The sequence below is a fragment of the Toxorhynchites rutilus genome, chromosome 3 (assembly GCF_029784135.1).
Source record: "Toxorhynchites rutilus septentrionalis strain SRP chromosome 3, ASM2978413v1, whole genome shotgun sequence".
Lineage (NCBI taxonomy): Eukaryota > Metazoa > Arthropoda > Insecta > Diptera > Culicidae > Toxorhynchites > Toxorhynchites rutilus.
In genome coordinates this window covers 330,871,169-330,893,337 of record NC_073746.1, presented here as the reverse complement: position 1 = coordinate 330,893,337, position 22,169 = coordinate 330,871,169, and the positions used below count along the sequence as shown (strand labels likewise).

Genomic DNA, 22,169 nt, shown 5'->3' with positions numbered 1-22,169 from the left:
AAGTATGAACCATCATAATATTGTAAACTGAAATGTAATTGGATTGAGTGTCTATTATCCGCTTCCCTATTGTGATTGTTTTTCTCGTCATGGAATTCATATTGAGCCTTCATGTGAAATTATAGTTCGATACTACATTGTGTTGCCTTCTCGTAACCCAATTTGATAAGAGGAAAAAAAATATCGAAGAAAAGTGTGTCACACTATGTGTCATATCTGTACTCCAATTCTGGAATATAATCGAATAATTTTTTCTCCTCTTTAGAGGCGATACGGGATGAGAGATGAACAATATTGCTGTGGCAGAAAAATCGATTACGGAATATGCCTTTAAGATTGAAACAATATAATGAATATCATCGTCATATATCGTCAAACACTGGCCGCAGTCAACCTGACGGCGTTCAGCGCATGGATTTATGCCTTGGCGGAGGCAACAAGCGTCATTGTTTCTCCACTGATGATATATAACGGAAAATTCATTCGGATCGACGCTTACCTCAACAACCATTCTGAAATATTTCATCCTAAAGTGAATTGCAGCAGTGAATCGAAGGAATGCTGCCCTATCTGCAAGAGAAGCTGCTGATAAAATCCATATGCCTGATTTAAATATAATGTATGACCAAGTTGTTGGAAAATAAATGAACCATTTAAGAAAAATAACCTTTCAAATTTACTGTTAAAAAATCTTACTCAAAAATAGAACAGTTATTCAAAAAAATTGAAAATGATAAAAAAAATTTTATCTCAAAACACCTCCCCTTCGATATATTTTTTGTATATTTTTATTGGAAAGCCCTTCCAATTTAACAAAGTTTGAGATATAGTAGTGCCGTGGTAAACTCACAAAAATAGAGATATGAATTTTTGAAAATTTTGAAAATTCATGATATAACGAAGTTATATTTTAACATGATATAACGAAGTTATAGTTGCAGTGTGTTTCTCATAGCAATTTCTCTTGTTTTCTCCAAGACTGTGTGAAAGACATTTTAGCTAAATTTAAGTTATTTTTTTCTTCCCATTCTATCGTATTATTCAAATTTTGAACTGATGCTTCGTATGAATTGCATTCTGTTTTTCAGAGCTGCTATTTCCGGTTGATCACTATAACTATTCTTCCAGTGTGATTCCAGCATAACCGCGTCGCTTTTTACGCGAGGGATACGTGGTGCGTAAAAAACCGCGTAAATTCCAAAATCCGCGTAAAAAGAAACTGCGTAAATTTCAAAATCCGTGTAAGAATCTAACAAACAGTGGATTATTAGTTTCAAATGCAACCCATATTCTAACGAATGATTAACTGATTTTTTTTGCATGCTACTATCATGACATCTGTTTCTCCTTTTATTTCTCAGCTACTAATCAGTGATACAATACAAACTTATTTCGTGAAAAGTTACATCAATTAGTATACAGGTCGGACTCGATTATCCGGAGGCTCGATTATCCGGGATTCGAAGTATTTTATTTTTGATTTTCGGAAATTCTGAATAATTTGTATTTTGACTAGTAGAACACAGTTATTTATGGAAAATGCAAATCCAAAATGGCCGCCTCCACCAGATGGCTCCATATATAGTTTTTTCACAACCCCATCAATATGGGTATCAAATGAAATGGCTTGTCTAGTAGAACACAGTTATTTCTGAAAAATGCAAATCCAAGATGGCATCCACTACAAAATGGCGGATTACATATTTTCTCAAAACCCCATCAATATGGGTATCAAATGAAAGGTCTTGACTAGTAGAACAGTTATTCATGAAAAATCCAAATCCAAAATGGCCACCACCACAAGATGGCGATGGCGACAAGATGAATATTCATCGGAATATTTTGATGATGTACTGTATTCTATTAGTCAAATCATTTCATTTGATACCAATATTGAGGAGTTTGCAAAAAAATACATAGTCGACCATTTTGTGGCGACGACCTTCTTGAATTTATGTTGTTCATAATGTAGTGTATTCTCCAAGTCAAGCCATTCAGTCATTTATAACGGCGGCCAAATTGAATTTTTCAAGATCATGGAATACGCAGTTTTATCATGGCAGTAGAATTAAAGGTATGTTCCAAATTTCAGATCAATCAGTGATTAGGAACGGGGTCAAATTTCAATCAATGTGGGACAATCCTACAAACACTCAAACATACATACAAACAGGGCAAGCTGAATGAAACCATTAAAAGTAATTGTTTATTTGGGAACTGCGGCCATCTTGGTCTTTGATTTTGCATGATCTACTGTGTTATACCAGTCGAGCACTTTCATTTGATACCCATATTGATGGGGCTTTGAAAAAAAATATGGGTCATCTTGTGGTGGAGGCCATTTTGGATTTGCATTTTTCATAAATAACTGTGTTCTACTAGTCAATCCCTTTCATTTGATACTCATATTGATGGAGTTCTGAGAAAATATGTAATCCGCCATTTTGTAGCGGCCGCCGTCTTGGATTTGCATTTTTCATGAATAACTGTATTCTACTAGTTAATCCCTTTCATTTTTCATTTTTCATCCCTTTCATTTGATACCCACATTGATGGAGTTCTGAGAAAATATGCGGCCGTCGTCTTGGATTTGCATTTTTCATGAATAACTGTATTCTACTAGTGAAGCCCTTTCATTTGATACCCATATTGATGGGGTTTTGAGAACCCATATTGATGGGATTTTGAGAAAATATGTTCATAATCCGCCATTTTGTACCGGCCGCCATCTTGGATTTTCAAGATCACGGATAACGCAGTTTTATAATGACATCAGAGATAAAAATGTGTTCCAAATTTTAGATCAAACGGTTAACAGAAAGAGAGTTAAATTTCTATTAATGTGGTACAGCGCTACAGACAAAGTTACAAAGTCACAAAGTCATAAAAAATACAAACATAGTCAAGCTAGATAAAACCGTTCAATAAATAAGTGCAAATAATAATTATATTACGTTTACCGAGAGAAAATTCTTTTTTTTATGAATCGATTAACCGGAGGATTCGATTATCCGGAGTGAAAAAAAAATCAATACTCCGGATAATCGAGTCCAACCTGTACTGCGTTTCGAAGGTAATATATATAGTTACAATTTGGTAAACAAACTGAATTTTATTTGCTTTTATTTCAAGAGTTATTGGACGACAACAGTTAGGTGCGCACCATTGCTCGGCACTACTCTAAACATTATCACGGAGGAAGGCTTCCTTTTCCTCACATTACTATGTATATGGTGACTTCATTGTCACGGTTTCAAACAGACTCGATGGCTCTGAAACCTATTATTCATTCAGCAGCATCATACCACTAACTGTATAGTATCGCTAGCTCCCTGTCTGCCTGAAGGCAGTTGAAACGAAGCGAGAAGACATTACATCCCGGTCGATGATTATTTATAAACATCATCAGCATCCCTTTTTTTCGTTGTCCTTTTGATAGCGAATCACAGTAGCATGGTTGGCCGACCGTCTACCAGAGATGAATAATCGATATTTACATATTTTTGTCTCATTATTAAATCTACTACTATAACTGTTCTTTTCATATTACCGAAATATCACATTTAGGCGATAACCTTTTCACTTGAACCTGCGAAAGACCACTGCTAAAAACGACGACGAGGAGTGATCGGCAGGGAGAGAGAGTGTGAAGGGAGCACGAATGATGCTGCTTTGCCCCATCGCCGCTTCGGACACATTCATTTGTCGCAGTAGAACTACAACAACCACAGTATCAGTGAGCCTTCATCTTATAGTGTGTGGAAAAGACAAATTACAATCACAACAACAACAACATTGCCACCATCATCCAATAACTGCTGCCCATCATTATCATTGGCGCCAGTGAGGAGCACGTGGAGAAGGATTCCTGACGATGCGCTGAGAGTGGGCCTTCAAAAACACAAGGCACAAGGAATTTGGCGACTCGTGGCGACTAGGACAAATCAAGCAACAGTCTGCAGTCATTCACCTTTTTCGGTCTGACGGTGGGTTGGTTCACGACCTTTTGTAAGGAAACGAGCTTACGGACCGTTTTCATCTGCATATTTTTAGACGTCAGCGATGCCCTCTTGCGGTGGATTAGTGTAAGGCTTGTTTATTTGATAAGATTTATGTTCCGATAGAATTAATTTGAAACGTTTCATTTTGATTCACAGCTGTGACGTTATTAAATATCCCAGGGCACTGTTCCGGACGGTATTTGTGATAGTGAACAACATATACTGTGTGCCGACTTATTTGATATGGATGTTTCTGTTGCTTCCGCTAAAGAAAATCCACGAGAAGTACTACTATAGGATCGAAGGGGTTCTGTTTCACTGGCTGTTGGCGAACGTTACGATGTGGTCGGCTACGGCCGGATATGATTGTATGTATTTTACATCTCACAGACAAAAAATAATGATGCATTGATAATTGATTTGAATTTCAGTGGTGGAATTGGGAGACGATATCACACCGGCTTTGGATCAGCGAACGCTGATAATTGCCAACCATCAAAGTACATCGGATGTTCCGCTCTTGATGGCAGCCTTTAATGTAAAAAAGGGTGTCTTACCTAACATTATGTGGATCATGGATCGGCTGTTTAAGTATACGAACTTCGGAGCCGTTAGTTTGATCCATCAAGATTTTTTCATTGCTTCGGTAATATCTTGTGCTCCTTATATGAGTGAGCTATAGTAAATATTCATCCCCCAATTTTTCAGGGTAAATCAAACAGAGAAAAGTCTCTGCTGGAGCTCAAGACACATCTTAGAAAATCGTACATTCCACGTGAGCGAAAGTGGATGGTGCTCTTCCCGGAAGGAGGCTTTTTGCGGAAGAGGAAGGAAGTGAGCCAAAGGTAAACGCATAAAGTTTTGAAATTCTCTACGCACTGTAAAATTGACTCTCATGTGTGGCATCAGATTTGCAGAGAAAAATAACCTACCAGTATTAAACAATGTCACCGTGCCGCGCGTTGGTGCCATGAAAGCGATCATCGATGTGCTCGGTTCTCCGGATTCGCCCTGTCGGGAGAATGATGTCGAGCTGAGCGCAACAGCCGTTGCGACCGTTACCGATGAATACAATCGGGCGACAGCGATGACGACGCAAGATCAGCAACAGCAGCAGCAGCAGCCACAGGGGCAGCAACTGAAGCAGAATGATGTCATCAATAATAGTAGCACCGTAGTCAATAGCGAAGCAATAAGTAACGATGACTGTGGTAAATGATCGCTTTTTACATAGTATCCGCCAAGGATAATAACGTTTTTTTTCTCACACCATTGTTAGATAATTTTAAGGATTCACCACTCACTAAGCTGAACGGGAAGTTGAACGACTGTTTAGAGTACATTCTGGACATTACCATCGGGTATCCCAATGGGAAGCCACTAGATTTACCAAATATTGTGCACGGCCTTAGGAATCCATGCCAGACTTATTTATTCTATAGGTTATACCGTAGTTCAGAGGTGAGTACGGAATGTTATTAAAATTTTCAGGGAAAATAAGTGAATACTGAAGAAATTGCAAATCAATTTAGACGATGGTTGATCGCAAAGAATTCAGTGTATTCCAGCTATCTCTCATAAGCGGAGAGATAATTCGGATAATGGATAATTGGATAAATGGATAATTTTTTCACACAAGGGATTCTACAGTTCCAGTCATACGAAGGTGTAAAGTGACCATACGTGATACGTGATGGAACAACGGTTGGAATATCACCATTTTGACATTTCAGCACCTCATACAGAGGATACGATCCACCTAAAGTGTAACACCAGTTCTTTTTTACGTTCCAGTACCTCTGACACGGGGTTATAATTTATAGAAGGCAGACCTTCAGTGCTTCTCATCCAAATGGTATTGCCCATATAAGACTTGCACAATCTCTTCACGCTCCAGTACCACTTACATGAGGATATACCTCGGCATAATGAAATATCTAGTGGGATGTTCATCCCATAATATTGAAATAAATGCCATCGCCAATATCTACTCGCATAGATTTTTTAGCCCTCTATGGTCATCCCTGACAAGATGATTTGCTAGATTTGTAACGCTCACCGGGACATCTTGTTCGATTGGAAAATTTCCATACACCGAAATTGGTAACAGTGTCGGCCGAGGACCATATTCTGATGGGGGGGGGGCGCCAACGTTTTTTTCTCGGTATATTTATCGTATATAGGTGTGTCTTGGGAGGGCGATTGTTCGATAGATAGAGCATAGACCGTGTGTGGTGGAGCGGCAAGGTGAAGCCACTTCTCTACAGCCTGCATATAAGGTACGATAGAGAGCATGTAGTGGAACAACCACACATGGTGGATGGAGAAGATGTCCGGGACCGATGTTGCTTGGATTTTGTTTTCAATAGAGGTGTAATGGTGTGCTATATACTGCCAGGCGCAGGAAGGAATAACAAAAAAGTGAGTCATTCTTTAAACCAGGGCTTCTCAAACTTTTCCAGAATGATGTGATACCAAAGACCCCCATATCACAATTTCTTTAAAAATTTCTAGTTTTTTTTATATTCATATATAATACTTACCAATTTAAAAACATTACAGTTGATGAAATGAAACAACTTAACCTTATTTTGTTATTAAAATTAAACAAAATAAATATATACATGAAACTCAGTAATTATCAAGTGTAACTAATAATTTTTAAATACACATTACTTATAATAACTTAAGTAGGTAATTAATTTTTGAAACTAACTTTAAAATCGCAAAGCAAAGATAAAAATATGTTCCGGAAAAACATAACCCTTCGTCAAAAACTATGGGTGGGTTATCCCTAAAATACAACACATTGCATTTATTTGCAATGCCGATTTCTTTCCTTGGTTTTGAAGTCTGTGTTGGGGAACTCATTCCGGTCTGCAGAAACGCATGCGAGTACAAAAGTACCCGCATCTTGCTTTCGCAATACCGAATTCCTCAAGCTCATTGAAATCTGTGTTGGGGAAACTCATTAAGTAGCCGCACCTTGCATCAAATTAATGTGGAGAATGAACAGTATTGTATAGAAAATTTAGGCATTAGGCACCAATCAACGTAAAAAAAAGAAAAGCAAGAAAACCGAACATTCATAATTTTCGGTGACTAGTATCCTGAACGCAACGCTCTTTCAAATTATGTTTAATCACTTCATTTAAGTTCACTTTCACTGTGTAATCACGTTATAATCTCCCGAACTAAATTAGTCGATGGGTGTATTATCATTCAGGGTGGAAACTCAACCAGGAAAACCGGTAAAACCAGGAATTTTCATTCAAATCCAGGAAAAATCAGATGGATTAATGTTTTCTATTGTTATTTAAATGTGGTGCTCTTGTATGTTTTATATATATTGATCTTCAATCAGAGAGTCAACAGAGTTTCCGTCGACACTTGAGTTCTGTCTAGAGTCAGAGTCTCTAGTCGACGCAAGATTGATTTTTCATCTTCCAACAAACACAAACATAAAGAATTACACCATTTCTTTCGATTTATTTATAATTCAGACTGTTGAAAATCGTGAGTATTAAGAAATCAATTAGTAAAAATAATAAAAATGAAAATAGGCGCTGCCAAAGAAGATTCAACGAAAATCGCAGTCGTGGAAACAATTCAAGACAACCGTAATTATCGGTCCACTGAAACGTAGAATACACGCACGAGTAAGGTCGTGAGCTCATTTGGGCAATCTTCCTTAGCAAGTAGTAGACATGATCCCATGAAACTCTAGTGCTCTAGTGCTAAGCTCTTTCCGCATATGTTTCTGGACAGTGGAATGGTACCAAAGATGCAGCTCAGCAGAACCAAAATGAGCTACCTGATCACATACGGTATTGAGCCATACTTTTTGAATGGCATCTTTCGTTTACTCGAAAATTGCAAGGTTATCGTTATCAGATTCGACGAAACGTTAAATAAGATTTCATAAAAGCAACAGATGGATTTTGATGTCCGTTACTGGAATGTACTGAAGGGAACGGTGGAATCCAGGGACATAGGCTCAGCTTTTCTAAGTTCATCGCGTGCACTGGACTTATTCGACGGATTGAAGAAATATTTTGAAGCTAACCCTAGTTTGAAGTGGGTCAACTCAGCATTGACGGTCCCCATGTTACCAATTGCATGAGAAATTCGGGAAATCCGTAGCGAGCTCACTACGAGCTCACGAATATAGGTAGATGCAGTTTGCAAGTTTTCACAATTCATTCAAAGAAGAAATGAAAAAGACTGTTTGGAAAATTGATGAATTCCTCCAGTGCTTATACAGACTATTTGAGAACGTTCTGTTAGATGCGCGGAGTATTCTTGAACTATTGGATCGAAATTTTTGCGGAGTAAAATGAATCGAAAATCAACCGATGGTATAAATAGCCCTGGACATGCTGCCGTACCTTAAAACCTGCGTAGCCGCAGTCTAAGCACAAAAGGAACGCAAGTACAAAGATACACATCCAGATTTCCGTAGGAGCTTTGCTGCTGTCTTCACAGCCAATACCTTTAGAGTAGTTGCAGAGGCGTTTGAGGATAAATTGTTGGGGGCTTTTCTTAACATCAGTTGCTGCAGTTCAACCATTTATGACGAGCTTATAGCACCTTTTCTATTCAATCTGACGAACCTTTTTAAACCAGTAATGAATAAATTGATCAAGCCAGCACATTTGAGAGGGAATCTGAAGTCCCTTATAAACGTAGATCTTTCCGATGATTCGTTTCTGCTAAGCAGCGGATAAAATTGAATTAGGACTCGCTGTAAAGGTTGCAATCAACAGTGTTGTGGAAACAATCAAGTTTTTGAGATAAATATCTTGATTTTTGACAGAACTGTAAAGAGTACTACATTTAATTTGATGAATTCAACGAATTCATCTTATTTTGCAAACAACTTGCAACTTGTGTTAATTAATAGGGGTCGATTTTTAGACCTCGTCGACCCCCAAAATCAATTTTCGTTTGTGGTGACCCCTTGGAAACCGAGATCCTATGTTTCGAATTAACCGAGCAATCGGTGTAAAATAATTTTGTATGCGATAAGCCGCCGCTTTCGATGGTGGGTCGGCGGCCTACTCGAATTGCGGAACTTTTTTTTGGAATTGATTCTGATGGCATACATCTTCTTATCCATTGAAGTTTTCCGTATGGGACATACGTCGATATTTTCGACTCATCATTGGTTACCAGGCTGGAAAACAAATTACCACGCTCGCTTCTCTTCAGCATAACTTGATGTGTGTTCGGCCGTTCGATTTAGGCTTGTGCTTCCACAGTTTCCCTATCTAGAATATGCCTCCATTGTGTCGTGCCAGGTGGACTTAGTGCTACCTGAAGGATTCCTAGTAACTGATTGGGCACTTGACTTGCCCTCAGCTGTTCAGCTAATATTGTGCATAGAGTATATCATCGTGTAAATCGACATTTTGCAGCAAGTTCCAAATGAAAAAATCGAGATAACTATTTTTATTGGCATCCAAAACCATAATTTTCGTCTCGTATTCAGAAAAAAAAACTGTCAGTCCCAGTCCCAGTGTTGATTTTGAGAGAAAAAAAATGTTCGAGATGACACTAGATCTCGACGTTCCATGCAATTTTAAGACATTTAGCATCAAAACATTTCCCCTTTGGGTGATTTTTCGATTTTCAAAAAAATCAAACTTTGTCCGCTTTGGGTCACTCTTCCTTAAGTCCGATTGGGCTGAATATTTTGTATAGGGTATTTTTTCGAGGTGGTGAATATTTCGTATAGTGTACGTTTTTGAAATCTTTGGGTCGATTTTTTCCCATACATTCATTGGGACCCTAGTGCTCATAGACTGTTTGGTCGAAGGCAAATATAAGGTTGGGGAAGAAGTTATCCATTATTTTCTCGGTAGCTGGCTTTATTGATCAATATCTCGCGTAATACCGATCATACAATTTCATGTTTAAGCTCGCTGTAAAGGTGAAATTTCACACCAAAAAAAATCTTTTGCTGTCTTTTGTTTGTTCCATTCAGTTGTGCATTACAGGGTGTTAACAATGGAGGTCAACAAAGAGAAAATTCGGTACATTTTACACTTTTCCTTTTATAAAGGCGAAAATGCAAGTCAGGCTGCAGAAATTGTGAATGGTATTTATGGTGTCCATACTGCAACATTAAAATACGTGCAAATTAATTTATTTTTAAAAACATTTTATTCTTTTTTATTTTTTTCAAATTTTTAACAAAATTCAGATCTTTACTGTCAACAAATGGACCGTTTGAAGCGATTGATCAGAAACGTCCGGAATTGGTCAAAAGAAAAGGCGTTGTGTTCCATCAGGACAACGCAAATCTACACAATTCCGAGAGCTTGATTGGGACGTTTTAATGCATCCATCATATAGCAAAGCATTCGATCGTGTTTCCCACGCTAAACTCTTAAGAAAGCTTTCATATAAGTTTGGTTTCTCTCGGTCTGCCACATACTTGATAAAGTCGTATCTTTGTGATAGATCTCAAGCAGTTTTCTACAATGAAGTATTGTCTTCCCTCAAGCCAATTTCCTCCGGTGTTCCTTAGGGTTCCGTTCTGGGACCACTCTTATTTTGTCTCTTTATCAATGATTTACTCATTGATATGATGCTCATATTTATTTATACAGTATTGATAAGTTAAGTATGGCCGATATCTCTATAAAGATCAATGAAGATCTGCATCGAATTCATTGCTGGTCTCAGAAAAACCTTTTGCCCATTAATTCATCTAAAACTAAAGCGATGTTCATAACAAAGTTGAGAACATCACCTGCCTTACCTACACTAGCTATCAATAATTAACCAATCTTATTTGTCAACAAATTTAACATTCTTGGCGTTATTTTTACGTCTAATTTAAGTTGGGAATCACATATTAATTCTCAAGTTGGTAAAATTTTTGGTGTGCTCAATCAGTTACATTTAGTTACTAAACATTTAGCAGTAAAAGTTAAACTCAAATTATTCAAAACACTAGTATTTTCTCATTTTATGTATGGTGATTTTGTATACACCAATGCCACTCAACATTCAATCAACAAACTTAAAGTAGCTTTAAACTGTTGCATAAGGTATGTTTTCAACATTCCAAGACTGGGAAGAGCATTTACAAAAGCAAATATTGGGATATCCATTCTCCCAGTTTTATAAGTACAGAATATGTTCTATTTTGTTTCGCTTAATAACAACAAAAGTGCCCAATTATCTTTTTTTCAAAGTTGATTCCTTTTCGTAATACAAGATTAAACCACTTTTAGATTTCATATCATACGTCGTACTATTATAATCAATCGCTGTTCTCTAGAGGCATAGTTTTTTTGGAATCAGTTACCAAATAATGTCAAAAATTGTTCATCTAAGCAAAATTTCAAGTGGAATTTACTTCTTCACCTAAACAGTATTAATTAGCTCGTTGCAATTTGAGAAACGAATACGTAGTAATTAAAAAAATGAATTAGAAGTTTTCACATTATCTTTAACGTAGAACAAATTGTAACATTAAAAGAGGCGATGTCTCAAGTTTCATGATTTATTGATACAATAAATAAATAAATATAGTCCGGACCTGGCACCAAGCGATTACCACCCAAGGATGCAAAATTTCGAAAGAACATGTTGAAATCGAAAAGCAATTTTTATCAGTGTAAAATGGTGCCGCTGTGCCTATGACCGCTGGCTCACCATCTCGTTTGTTTTGATATAGTTTTCGTTCCATCAACAGAAATATCAGTTCATTCTCGATATCAGTGAATGCTCAAGCCGAAAATATCACCTTTCATTGCGTCCTGGTGAAATTTTCGTTGGTCATACACCCATAAACTCAGCACTCAAATGTGCCGTTGCGATGTGTGTGCAATAAGCGGCACAAAAATGGGACCGGGGCTAGAAACATACCAGGAAAACATACACACGAACACGCGTTTAAACGTCTGACGCGGTGTCAGTGAGATGATATTTCCTTGTATGGAATTTTGTTCCCTTTCACTGTCAGCTGATCGAAGATGCGTATGAAAATTTCGGGCGTAAATTCTCAGTGAGACAGTGGAACGAATGAGTGTGGGGAATAATGCAAAAACCAAATGTTCCACGTGACGGAGTGTCGGTTGCATGTAATTAAGCTTGGTTCATTTGTCAGTGCCCCTGCACTGGTGGTTGATTTTGATGTTGTCTCAATATCTTGCGCTGTCAGTAAAGTGAGTGTGAGATTTTGCAACTCTGTTACCACCTTTTTCACGCATTGCAAAATTTGTGATAAGAATATTGGGGTCAAGAGAGGATAGTAAAAATCTATTGCTATAATTTTTCGCCAATAAGGTCCAAGATTCTGTGATAGAGACATTATGAAGCTTTTAGAAAGGCAACAAATTTTACAACAAAACGGTGCACAATGACCCAAAAATGTCAAACATATTTTTTCGGTCTGTTCGTCGGTACTTAAATATTTCAGTAATTTTTTCCGTGTTCGATGTTTGACATTGTTTGCCATTGTCGATAATTGAAGTGTCAAACGAAATAGTGTTTGTACAAATTTCAAACCAAACATTATCTGTCAAAATTATCAAATATTTGACCTCCGGACAAACAGTGTACGGCCTTATAGACGACTTGAAATTGTTTGCGGAATCAACAGAAGCACTACATGGCCTTCTACAGTGCGTTAGCGACTTCAGTTTTGAAGTGCGGATGGAACTCGGAATCGAGAAATGTAAATCAGCAGATCAACCAACCCTCAGATATTATTTCCGGGTAACGGAATGCTCTGCGGAGAAGTTAAATATGTTTATAAGAAAATTGATCGGGAACGGAGAAAATCTATCGATTAGCCAATTCATGGAAAATACAAGGAAGCATTCGAATGTGAGCTCGAGGCTCTGTGACTTTGATCTAGGTGCAAAAATGTTGATAATCCTTTTTTTCGATTCAAACCTAGTTGGAAAGTCGCAAACGGTCCAAAGTCCATTTGACGCAATTGCGACAAAATGACGAAAAACTGTTTTTTTTTCAAAAGTTTGATCTGGTCCTCCAATTTGTTGGCATGAGATTCGATTATTAGACCCGAAACCTATTATTTTGGACCATTACTTTATCAATATAACAAAATATAACGCTTCAAAGTTGGTGGACTTAAGGTTTCTCAAACAAACGAGCATTCAGCGGTATATTTAGCGGCTTTGAACCGATTCAATCGAACTATCGAACAAATTTCCAACCCGAAAAATATGTTAGACAGTGGTGAGATTCGAACCTTTCCTCTTTTTATGATTTCCGCTTTGTATTCTACTGTTCGCTGAACACCACACTTACGTTTCAGAGTCGTGTCCGGGTCGCAATCCAGATATTCCGATTATGTTGAGTTGCGCATGCTTCTTACGTTATCGAAAAAAAATGAATTAAATTGTATATCTTTCCCAGTGCCGGCTGTGTTTCTCAAACAAACCACTATTTGAAACCCCAATTAAAAGGGGGTTTGTAAAACTAACTTTTTCTGAAATTTGGCAGTTGATGTAGCTACCCTCAAGTACTTAAAATCGGCCAAAAAGTTAATTTTAATGCGTTCATGGGGTTTGTCAAACAAACGTTTCAACTATTCTGATGTAGTTTTGAGAAAATATGTCTCGGTTTCCATTATGCACAACTTTTGAGAAACAAAATGGATCCTTATTAAGAAGAGGAACACTTTCAGAAAAAAAATGAATGTCAAAACATTATAGAGCCAATCAGTAGTGGCGCTGCTATGAATCGGGTTATTCCATGTTCTCAGAGACTAGAGCTTTTTGTCAATAACACGTGGTACAGGTATCTGCAATATATTTGTCAACCACAAAACCACCATTATGAAAATCTAATCAATTCCACAAGAGTATTACTTTTTGAACAAGTATCATTTTCATTTGCACAGGTTCCCCGAGACAGCGAATCTCTCACGCAGTGGTTGTACGATCGATTCACCGAGAAGGAGAAACTGCTGAACGAGTTCTACCGCACCGGAAAGTTCCCCTGTGGCTCGGCTTCCGTGCTGCCGACCGTGGTGCAGCAGGACTTGCTACGATTCCTGCTCATCCATTTGTTCTTTATTACCTCCACCTATGTCCACTACCAGCTGATACTGATGCTTATCAACTATTCGAACGTCATGTACGTATACTTGCTTAGCGACAGCTAAACACATGCCACGAAACGTGAGTGTGTCTATGGGCAGTGTAAAGATTGTAACAACAGGAAAACAATGAGACTAACGCGTTAGGATTTATCGGTCGCAAAAAAAACAAATGCAAATGGCACAAATTCTTGAGTGTGAAATGGTTTGCACAAAAGTCAGAAAAAATCTCAACTGCAGAAAATTCAATGCGAACACAGGGAACACTGCGCAAACAAAATAATGGCAGCGAAATTGTCGACTAATATTGTGTTTTAACATCCTCCTAGGAAAACCCTCCATTTAATATATATATCAGACAAATTTTCTCAACCAAACCAAAAGAAAACATTTGTTTCCATACAAGTAAGTGTGTGTGTGAAGGCTACAATCGTTTTAATTTTGTTGGCCACGTGGCCGCGAAGGCTCTATTACCCCAATAAACAAGTCAAACGCAGAATCAATCCCAATACGGAGCGTCAAGTGCTTCAACAAGTCGGATAATAATGATAACAAAAAAGATTGAGGTGAATAATAAAGAATACAATGCATTGTTTCTAGTGTATTGATAGGATTTAAGATAAGTGAAGAAGAAAAAAAAAACAAAATGATAAAAACCGAGAACATTAGCTGGTTGCTAGTTTATAAGGATACATTTTACAATTCGCTGTACTGTTGTAAACAGGGTTCAAATGCTGATGTTTGTTTTTGTTTTTAATTAATTGTGAATACATTTTAAATAATTTATCTTTTATTGCTACAATCGGATCGATTTAAAACAAACAAGCAGTTACACAAAGATTGTTTAGAAGATATAATACAAGGAAAGCTGATCGGCAAGGACTCGTTTTGTTTGTGAAAAGAGTTTTCAGAAACAATAAATAAAAACGGGGTCGAATTTCTTCGCACAATGCTGGAATATGTAAGGCACAAAACCGAAAGCAGCTACGCCTCCCCCGCATGTCAGGTGTTAATAGCAGGAATGCGTTTCCTAGTCCCACTTTTGCGATTAGGTTTACTCTTTTGCAAGTTATTAGAACAAAAAAAAACACGAGAAGAGTACCAAGTAACACATGTTCCTTTTAATTTGCTTTAAGAAAGAGGAATCAAATGCGAGAAATAAAATGTCTTTTCATCGTGGCATTATGTGATGTGTGGGCTTTTTTTAAGCTGCTATAGAGAAATTCTACACTAATTGATGTAGTTTTTGTTGCAGGTGATCGAAGCCGTAATCACCGATTTTTAAGCCGGCGAGCTTTGAACCATACTCGATCGCTGCCTGGAGAGGTTCTTGTTTGTTTAATTGTAATATGCATCCAGCACAGAATGTGTCTCCGGCTCCGAGAGTGTCTCTGATTACAGCTGGTGGATAAACTCCGCAACTGTAGTATTTGTTATCCCCGTCCAGAGCGCTTACTCCAGAGCTACCCCACGGACAAATCGCCGTGTACCTACGACGAGGTAAGCAATATCAAGTGTATCTAGACAGCTGATCGACTTCCATTACTTGCCAGGATAGGACTTCTTGAAGCCATGAACGGCATCACGAGAATTATCATACCCTAGAAAACGTGCAAAGTCTTTGCCGAGGAATATGATGTCAACATTCGGGATCAACAAAAGGTTGGTATTACGGGGTTTCTCTAAATCTACCGAAACCCGGATTCTTTCATGGTCTTCACTGGTGTTGAATATTCTTACTGTTTCGATCATCTTTGCAATTTCTGAAGCACTTCTTCTACCCTGAAAAAACGACCTTGTTCTATTGTATATTCCATTCGTATACTAACTTACATATACCTCAAAATGAACCCAGCTGTACCGCGACAGATCGCACCTCGCGAAATCTTCCACTTTTATCTCAGGAAGGTTCAGATTCGAGTGAACGATCGTTCGACTTCCCGTAGCCTCATTGATCCAAACGGTGGACAGTGGAATTTCGCACCCCTTGTGGAAGGCACACTTTTCGATCGGAATGCCGTGTCGCTCGAGATCACGGAGAGCGAATGTAAAGTGTTCGGAATCGCTAAACGTTGCGAGCAGCTCACATTTGGCACCGAGCAACGATAGTACCGTGCAATTGTTCGAGGCATTTCCACCCCTTTGCCAGATACTTCGATTAGAGCTGAAAAAAATGTGATGGTTCATTTATTATGAATGAATTCCAACTGATTTTGGGTAATGAGTTGATACCGCTGATCGGAATCTTCCAGAGGATAGCTCCCACACACTTGAATGATGTCCAGATTGCACAGACCGACACACAGGATTCGTTTATTGGCCATTGGCTTGATGATTCTCCTGAAACATTAAAATGTTGTTGATCGTTAATAGGAGTGTCAATGCAACAGAGACTAGCGGAAAAAATCATGTTGACCAGTGAAATGATGGATGAACTCAGCGCAGCTCAGATATTGCAGAGATTTTCAATAAAATATTATAACAGAGAAGAAATTTTCAACATTCTCGATGCATTTGGATGTCCAGATTGAAGACAATGGTAAGTGAAAAACGTAATTTATGCTCAAGAATTGATGGTTTCATTGAATAAAGGACGGATACGTTTCGCGGAGCGATAAAACGCCATTTGAGCAGATTTGAGCAAATTAACTCTCAGAATTGTACTGTTGATTGCTCGCTGTTTAGAGCGGCACTGAACTTACTGTATATTAAAGTAGTTTTTCAATATCTATTAGCAAAATTACAATGCTCCAACAAACACTCAAAACAGAAAGTCCAAACCAAACCGGTGGGGTGGTGGCGTCAACAGCAACCGTTGCGGAACAAATTTTCTCCTTCAGTTTTTCTCGGAAGAACACAGCTCTCACCGTTGAGAAATACTTTCTCCACGAAATCGGATGCACTTTGACGTCACTTTCAACCCAGAAATAATGCTCAAATCAAATGATCGTTCGAAGAAAGTCACCAATAATTAATTCACGATTTTTCAGTCATCCTGCTAGCGATCAGAAGGCAACGGCAGCGAGGCCATCTAATAGTAATTCTCAAGGTCGAGTGCTTAGTTTAGTTTCGAAATCGGTATTTTTATGCCTAGGGCAAAAAAACTGAAAAGTTTGAGAGCCTCTAGAGAAGCCTCTTTGGACGAATTTGATGTCAACTCAATTATTCAATCCACTTGTTTATCACTTCGGATATCATTTTAGAACGCATCGACATTTTTGACATAACTTTTTAGCTATTTAATGTTTTATTACTTCAGTAGACTCGATTCATGCATGCCAACCAGAATCCTCGAGACCTTTCAGTACTTCTCGTTTATTTGGTTCAACTCGCATCAGACTTTCCCCTTCCCACTCAGATGTCGATAACAATCTATAAACTTTTTTTTGCTCCTATATTCCGCTTGAGATGTGATCGAACCCCACAACATGCAGCAGTATGGTTACTCTGCTGGAATTTGAAAGCATATTTTCACGAAGTATATGTTTATCTAAATAAATGCAGTGTGTATATTCCAAAATTCTGGATACTCTTCCATATCCGTACTAGCACAAAAAATTCTCGTATGCTACTCTTCTTTGTCGTAGCACACTTCGATACAGAAGGTTTCTTCTCCTTGTATGGAGCTGTTTGTGTATGTGTGTGGAATCAGCATTAGGCATGAATGATATCCGCTCGTTGTTTTAGGTTAGCTCACTCGCATCTGTGTTTTCATTCTATTCTATTTTAGTTTTCCGCCTTTAGCCCTGAGAAAAAAATTCTCTCCCGTTCGACGCTCTGCATCAACCTTGTTGCTTCGAAGACCACCAAACGAGAAGTGGTGTGGCTTCAAATCGCGGATGGCTTATTTAAACCAAATATGTTGAAAGCGGGCTGAAACGAGTGTATCAGTTATTCGTTATTGACAGCTCTGTTCGGGAATGCACACAAATCGGCAGAACAAATTTATGGGAAAATGAGAGTGCTTCCAGTTTTCATTAATTCAAACTGTTTAGACATTGGTAGATTTTACTGTATAGTATTTCAAACTAATCTCAGAGAATTTCCGATTGCATTGGAGTGCAAATTATCAGTATTTGTTCGCTGTGAAAATAGTTATTACGTTAACTTTATTTCACAAAAACGTGACCTGTTTTCTGAGTTGGCTCCCTTCCTGAAAGACGCAGTTCTACGTCATAAATTACAACTAGCTCTAATTTTGTTTGAAGTCAAGGCGGCGCGTTAGGTGAGATGACAAATGTCACGTATGTCACGCGATTCCACCAGGCGTATGCCGTGAGAAATCTCACTTGAATGAACTCGAATTTGTCGATGATTAGCCCACACAATTGTCAACAAATTCACAATTTTTCCAGAATTAAAATGTTGTTGAGAAAAATGAACATCACCTACAATTCATCAACAAATTCGAATACGTTCCTATGCAGAAGAGTTAAAAGCAGAAGCTCGCTTCCAGCAAAAAATAATATAAAAATCAATTCACTTTTGATTATTTCTTATATTATCTTGGAATGTATCGAAATTTTTAAAATAAATCTAGTCGAAAGTTTTGGTGGCCCTGGAAAGAACCGATGGGTTTGGGTGGTTTTGTAGAAGCTGTTGAAGATGGGTGATTTATGATTCATTCTTGTTCTCACGAAAACAATACGCCAGATTTGTGCCCTTATTGGCACGTAGCGCGCTCAGTAGGGGAGATGGGGGTAAGTCGGACATGTTAAGAAAAACTTCAATTTTATCTTTGGAAACTTATGTTTTCCAAAACTTAAAACCAGTTTGTTACAGTTCAATATACTGGTTTTTCGATATAATTGGCCAAATCTATATATATATAAATGGATTTCTGTCTGTCTATCTGTCTATCTGATTTTTATGGACTCGGAAACTACTGAACCGATCAATATGAAAATTGATATGTAGGGGTTTTCGGGGCTGGGGAAGGTTTTCGTGTTAGTTTGAGACCCCTCCCCATCTCTAAGGGGGGGGGGGGGGGTGGGGGGGGGGTGTACTGCCATACAAATTTCTACATTACTCGATAATTAATCAAGCAAATTAAATGAAATTTGGCATATGGAGGTTTTAGGGTGCAATAAATGAGTCTATGGTGATCAGATTCTCCGCCCCCTCTCTCTAAGAGGGGGAGGGGGGTCTTCTGCCATACAAATGAAACACAAATTTCTGCATAACTCGAGAATTAATCAAGCAAATGAAACCATATTTAGCATCTGAAGGTTTTAGGGTGCTATAAATGTTTCTATGGTGGTTAGACTCTTCACTCCTCTCTCTAAGGGGGTCTGCCATACAAATGGAACAAAAATTTCAGTATATCTCGAGAATTAATCAAGCAAACGAACCCAAATTTGGCATGTGGAGGTTTCAGGGTGCAATAAATGTTTCTATGTTGGATAGACACTCCCCCTTTCTAGGGGGGACTGACATGCAAATGAAACACAAATTTCAGCCTAACTCGAGAATTAATCAAACAAACGAACCCAAATTTGGGATGTGAAGGTTTTTGGGTACGAGAAATGTTTCTATGATGGTATGATTATTTGGATTTTTAGTCCATTTGATGTTTGCGCCAACGAAATTGATTTTTGTTCGAAAGTGGAAATGGATTTTAATGTGATAAAACGCACTCCTATATCTTCTCCTATCTAGATAAATAAAAATGGAGCGCTGAATGTGTGGATAAGAGCAAAACTCGAAGAAGGAATTATCCGATTTAGGGCTATTTTCATTCTATCATATTTTCTGTATCAAACATTTATTCGATGTAACGGAGAAACATGTTATAAATTGCAATATTTTTTTTATCTATACTGACTATCTATTTTTTGATTTGGCACCATTACTGAAAGATGTAGTTCTACGTCAAAAAAGATAACGGTTTGTCAGGTTTTCGTTATTGTGAGGTTTAACCCATTAACGACCGAGCTGTAAAAATTATTTTTTCTATAGCCATGAAAAAATAGGAAAGCTGCTGTTTGAACACTTAGCTTGATATGGGTTAAGCAAAAAAAACCTTGTTCTACAGTTAAAAAAAATCGAATTTCAAACATTCCCATCCTGTCGGATTAGAAACTATACAATAGTACACTTCCGTTCAATAATATATTTCATAACATTCCTTAAACATCTGGTTTTAAAAATACAAAACTATCCGTTAAAAACTCGTGTGTTGAAATGGAACACAAAACATCAGTTGTAGATAACAGGCTTGTCGAAATCTCAGCAGTAAACATCAAATGTAAACAATTTCCCAAGTCTAGAAATCCACCCCAGTGTCGAACAATTCCCGCAGCAGCAGAGTGGCTCGCCTCGGCAGCAACCGCAGCACGTGGCCCAACACGAGGAGATACTTGGGAATGCTAATTTCTAGCTCGTTCTTCCGCACGCCCTCGATGATCCTCCGGGCGGCTTCTTCCGATGGGATCGTTCCGAAGGCAGACGGAATACGCATTCGGATGTCATTTCGACATTTGGGTGTGATCACGAAAGGATAAAGGTGCACGAGGGAGGTGTGAACGGTGTCCTGAAACTTTTCGATGCGCAATTCGTCGAGAACCGACTCGAACAGACCTTGCACGGCAAATTGTGCAACTGATAGGGGCATTTGGTGCTTCATTCCGCTTAAGCCAGCGACAGAAGTGAGGAATACTATGTGACCGTGTTTGTTACGTTTCATTTTGGGCAGGATAGCTTCCAGAAGCTGTAATGACAACCGTTACAAAACTGACTTCCCAATTACAAATTAGAGATACTTTACCCAAAAGTGTGAAATGACACTTAGATCCAGAGTGGCCTGAATTGGCGGAGGATCGGTCACTAGTGTCCTCGGACTTGGAACACCACAACAGTGGAACAACATTGTGATGTGGCCAAACGTTTTCTCGATTGCAGTCGTTGTCCGGATAACATCATTCTTATTGGTCACATCACACTCGAAAGCATGGGCAATGTAACCACTGGTGTTGATATTTTTCACCAAGATTTCGTTATCTGTCGAGTTTATATCAACGCACGCAACTTTTGCGCCAAGCTCCGCGAACTGAAACGCTAAATCACGTCCTACTCCCCGACTGGTCCCGAAGATCTAAAATTGTTCCCTCATCAATTATTATCCCGTAAATTACTTCCGAAAAACTACATACCGCCACAATCTCTCCTGCGACTGATTTCCGTTTCGGCGGTTTAGCCCACTGATATAACGACTTCAGCAACTGTATCGCGAACAGCATCAGAATGATGCAGAAATCCCAAAGCAGGATAAAACTTGAATACAACCGAAGAATCATTGTGATTGGTTTCCGGTGACACTCGAGCCAATCCGGTATGTACGAAACCTGCGAGTCCTGGAAGCGGAATGAGTAAAGTATTATCAATGATTGCCTCGATCGTCGTTATTGTTCAAAAAGCAGATTAATAAAAATCACAATTTTTGAGGCCTAACACGATCCCTCAGTGTAGACCCGCTATGTGATTGTCACTACTTACGTGTCTAATCGGAACATTTCGGCTAGACATCTTCAGCGCATATGACCGAAGGAGAGAAAACAAGAAATTCAAACAAACATAAGCATATTTGATTCACTCGTGGTTGGAAATACAGTTTACTCTATCAGATGAGCAGCGTAGACTAATTGAATTAGGAATGACCACTGAATGGTGCGAGATTTGAGTTGGGCGCGTTTCGAATTCTTGTTCTTTTTTGGGTAAACGATTGACCTTTGTCTTTTGTCCGATGAGCGATAAATGTATTGATTCAGAATGCAGTAAATTTTGATTATGATTCGTGCTCGATGGGTACATGTGTTGACACTACTGATAAGGGTTTTGCACTCGGTTCACATCACACGGAACATTGAAAAAGAAGCACTTACCTTGGGACAGTCACGTAGTCAGCCGTTGGTTAGGGTAAAAGTTCGACCAGAATCACAGTTTTGATTTATTGCTAATAATAAAACTGCAACAGTAACGATGGCGCTACAAATAGATAAACAGTTGGTAGGAAAATAATCACTGATGCCGATACCGTAGTCGGATGATATTGCGAAGGACCGAACAAAACAAAACGCTGTCAAAAT

At 38.4% G+C, this 22,169-nt stretch overlaps 2 protein-coding genes across 5 annotated transcripts in view; one reads left to right on the top strand and one right to left on the bottom strand.

Moving 5' to 3' along the window:
- The window catches only part of LOC129775472 (acyl-CoA:lysophosphatidylglycerol acyltransferase 1-like), a 22,572-nt gene extending 7,302 nt beyond the window's left edge, over positions 1–15,270 (top strand). For both annotated transcript variants that reach the window (XM_055780257.1, XM_055780258.1), the window contains exons 2-8: positions 3,568–4,085; positions 4,158–4,369; positions 4,433–4,647; positions 4,710–4,846; positions 4,911–5,212; positions 5,281–5,462; positions 13,888–15,270. In XM_055780257.1, coding sequence (XP_055636232.1) covers positions 4,063–4,085; positions 4,158–4,369; positions 4,433–4,647; positions 4,710–4,846; positions 4,911–5,212; positions 5,281–5,462; positions 13,888–14,151 — 1,335 coding nt within the window. In that variant the 5' untranslated portion in view covers positions 3,568–4,062 and the 3' untranslated portion in view covers positions 14,152–15,270. The remainder of the gene's footprint in view (positions 1–3,567; positions 4,086–4,157; positions 4,370–4,432; positions 4,648–4,709; positions 4,847–4,910; positions 5,213–5,280; positions 5,463–13,887) is intronic.
- On the bottom strand, positions 13,907–22,169 carry LOC129775473 (ketohexokinase-like). Of its 3 annotated transcripts, none has more exons than XM_055780261.1 (5): positions 21,966–22,169; positions 16,318–16,425; positions 15,925–16,249; positions 15,632–15,867; positions 13,907–15,575 (listed from the first exon to the last, which is right to left on the bottom strand). In XM_055780261.1, exons 2-5 carry the CDS (start codon positions 16,407–16,409, stop codon positions 15,311–15,313), a joined length of 918 nt encoding a protein of 305 aa, XP_055636236.1. In that variant the 5' UTR covers positions 16,410–16,425; positions 21,966–22,169; the 3' UTR covers positions 13,907–15,310. The 3 variants fall into 3 exon arrangements, with proteins under 3 accessions (XP_055636236.1, XP_055636234.1, XP_055636237.1); XM_055780259.1 differs by lacking the exons at positions 13,907–15,575; positions 15,632–15,867; positions 15,925–16,249; positions 16,318–16,425 and adding exons at positions 19,460–20,794; positions 20,852–21,178; positions 21,237–21,437; positions 21,580–21,609 and having other exon boundaries at positions 21,966–22,157; XM_055780262.1 differs by lacking the exons at positions 13,907–15,575; positions 15,632–15,867; positions 15,925–16,249; positions 16,318–16,425 and adding exons at positions 19,460–20,794; positions 20,852–21,178; positions 21,237–21,437 and having other exon boundaries at positions 21,966–22,157.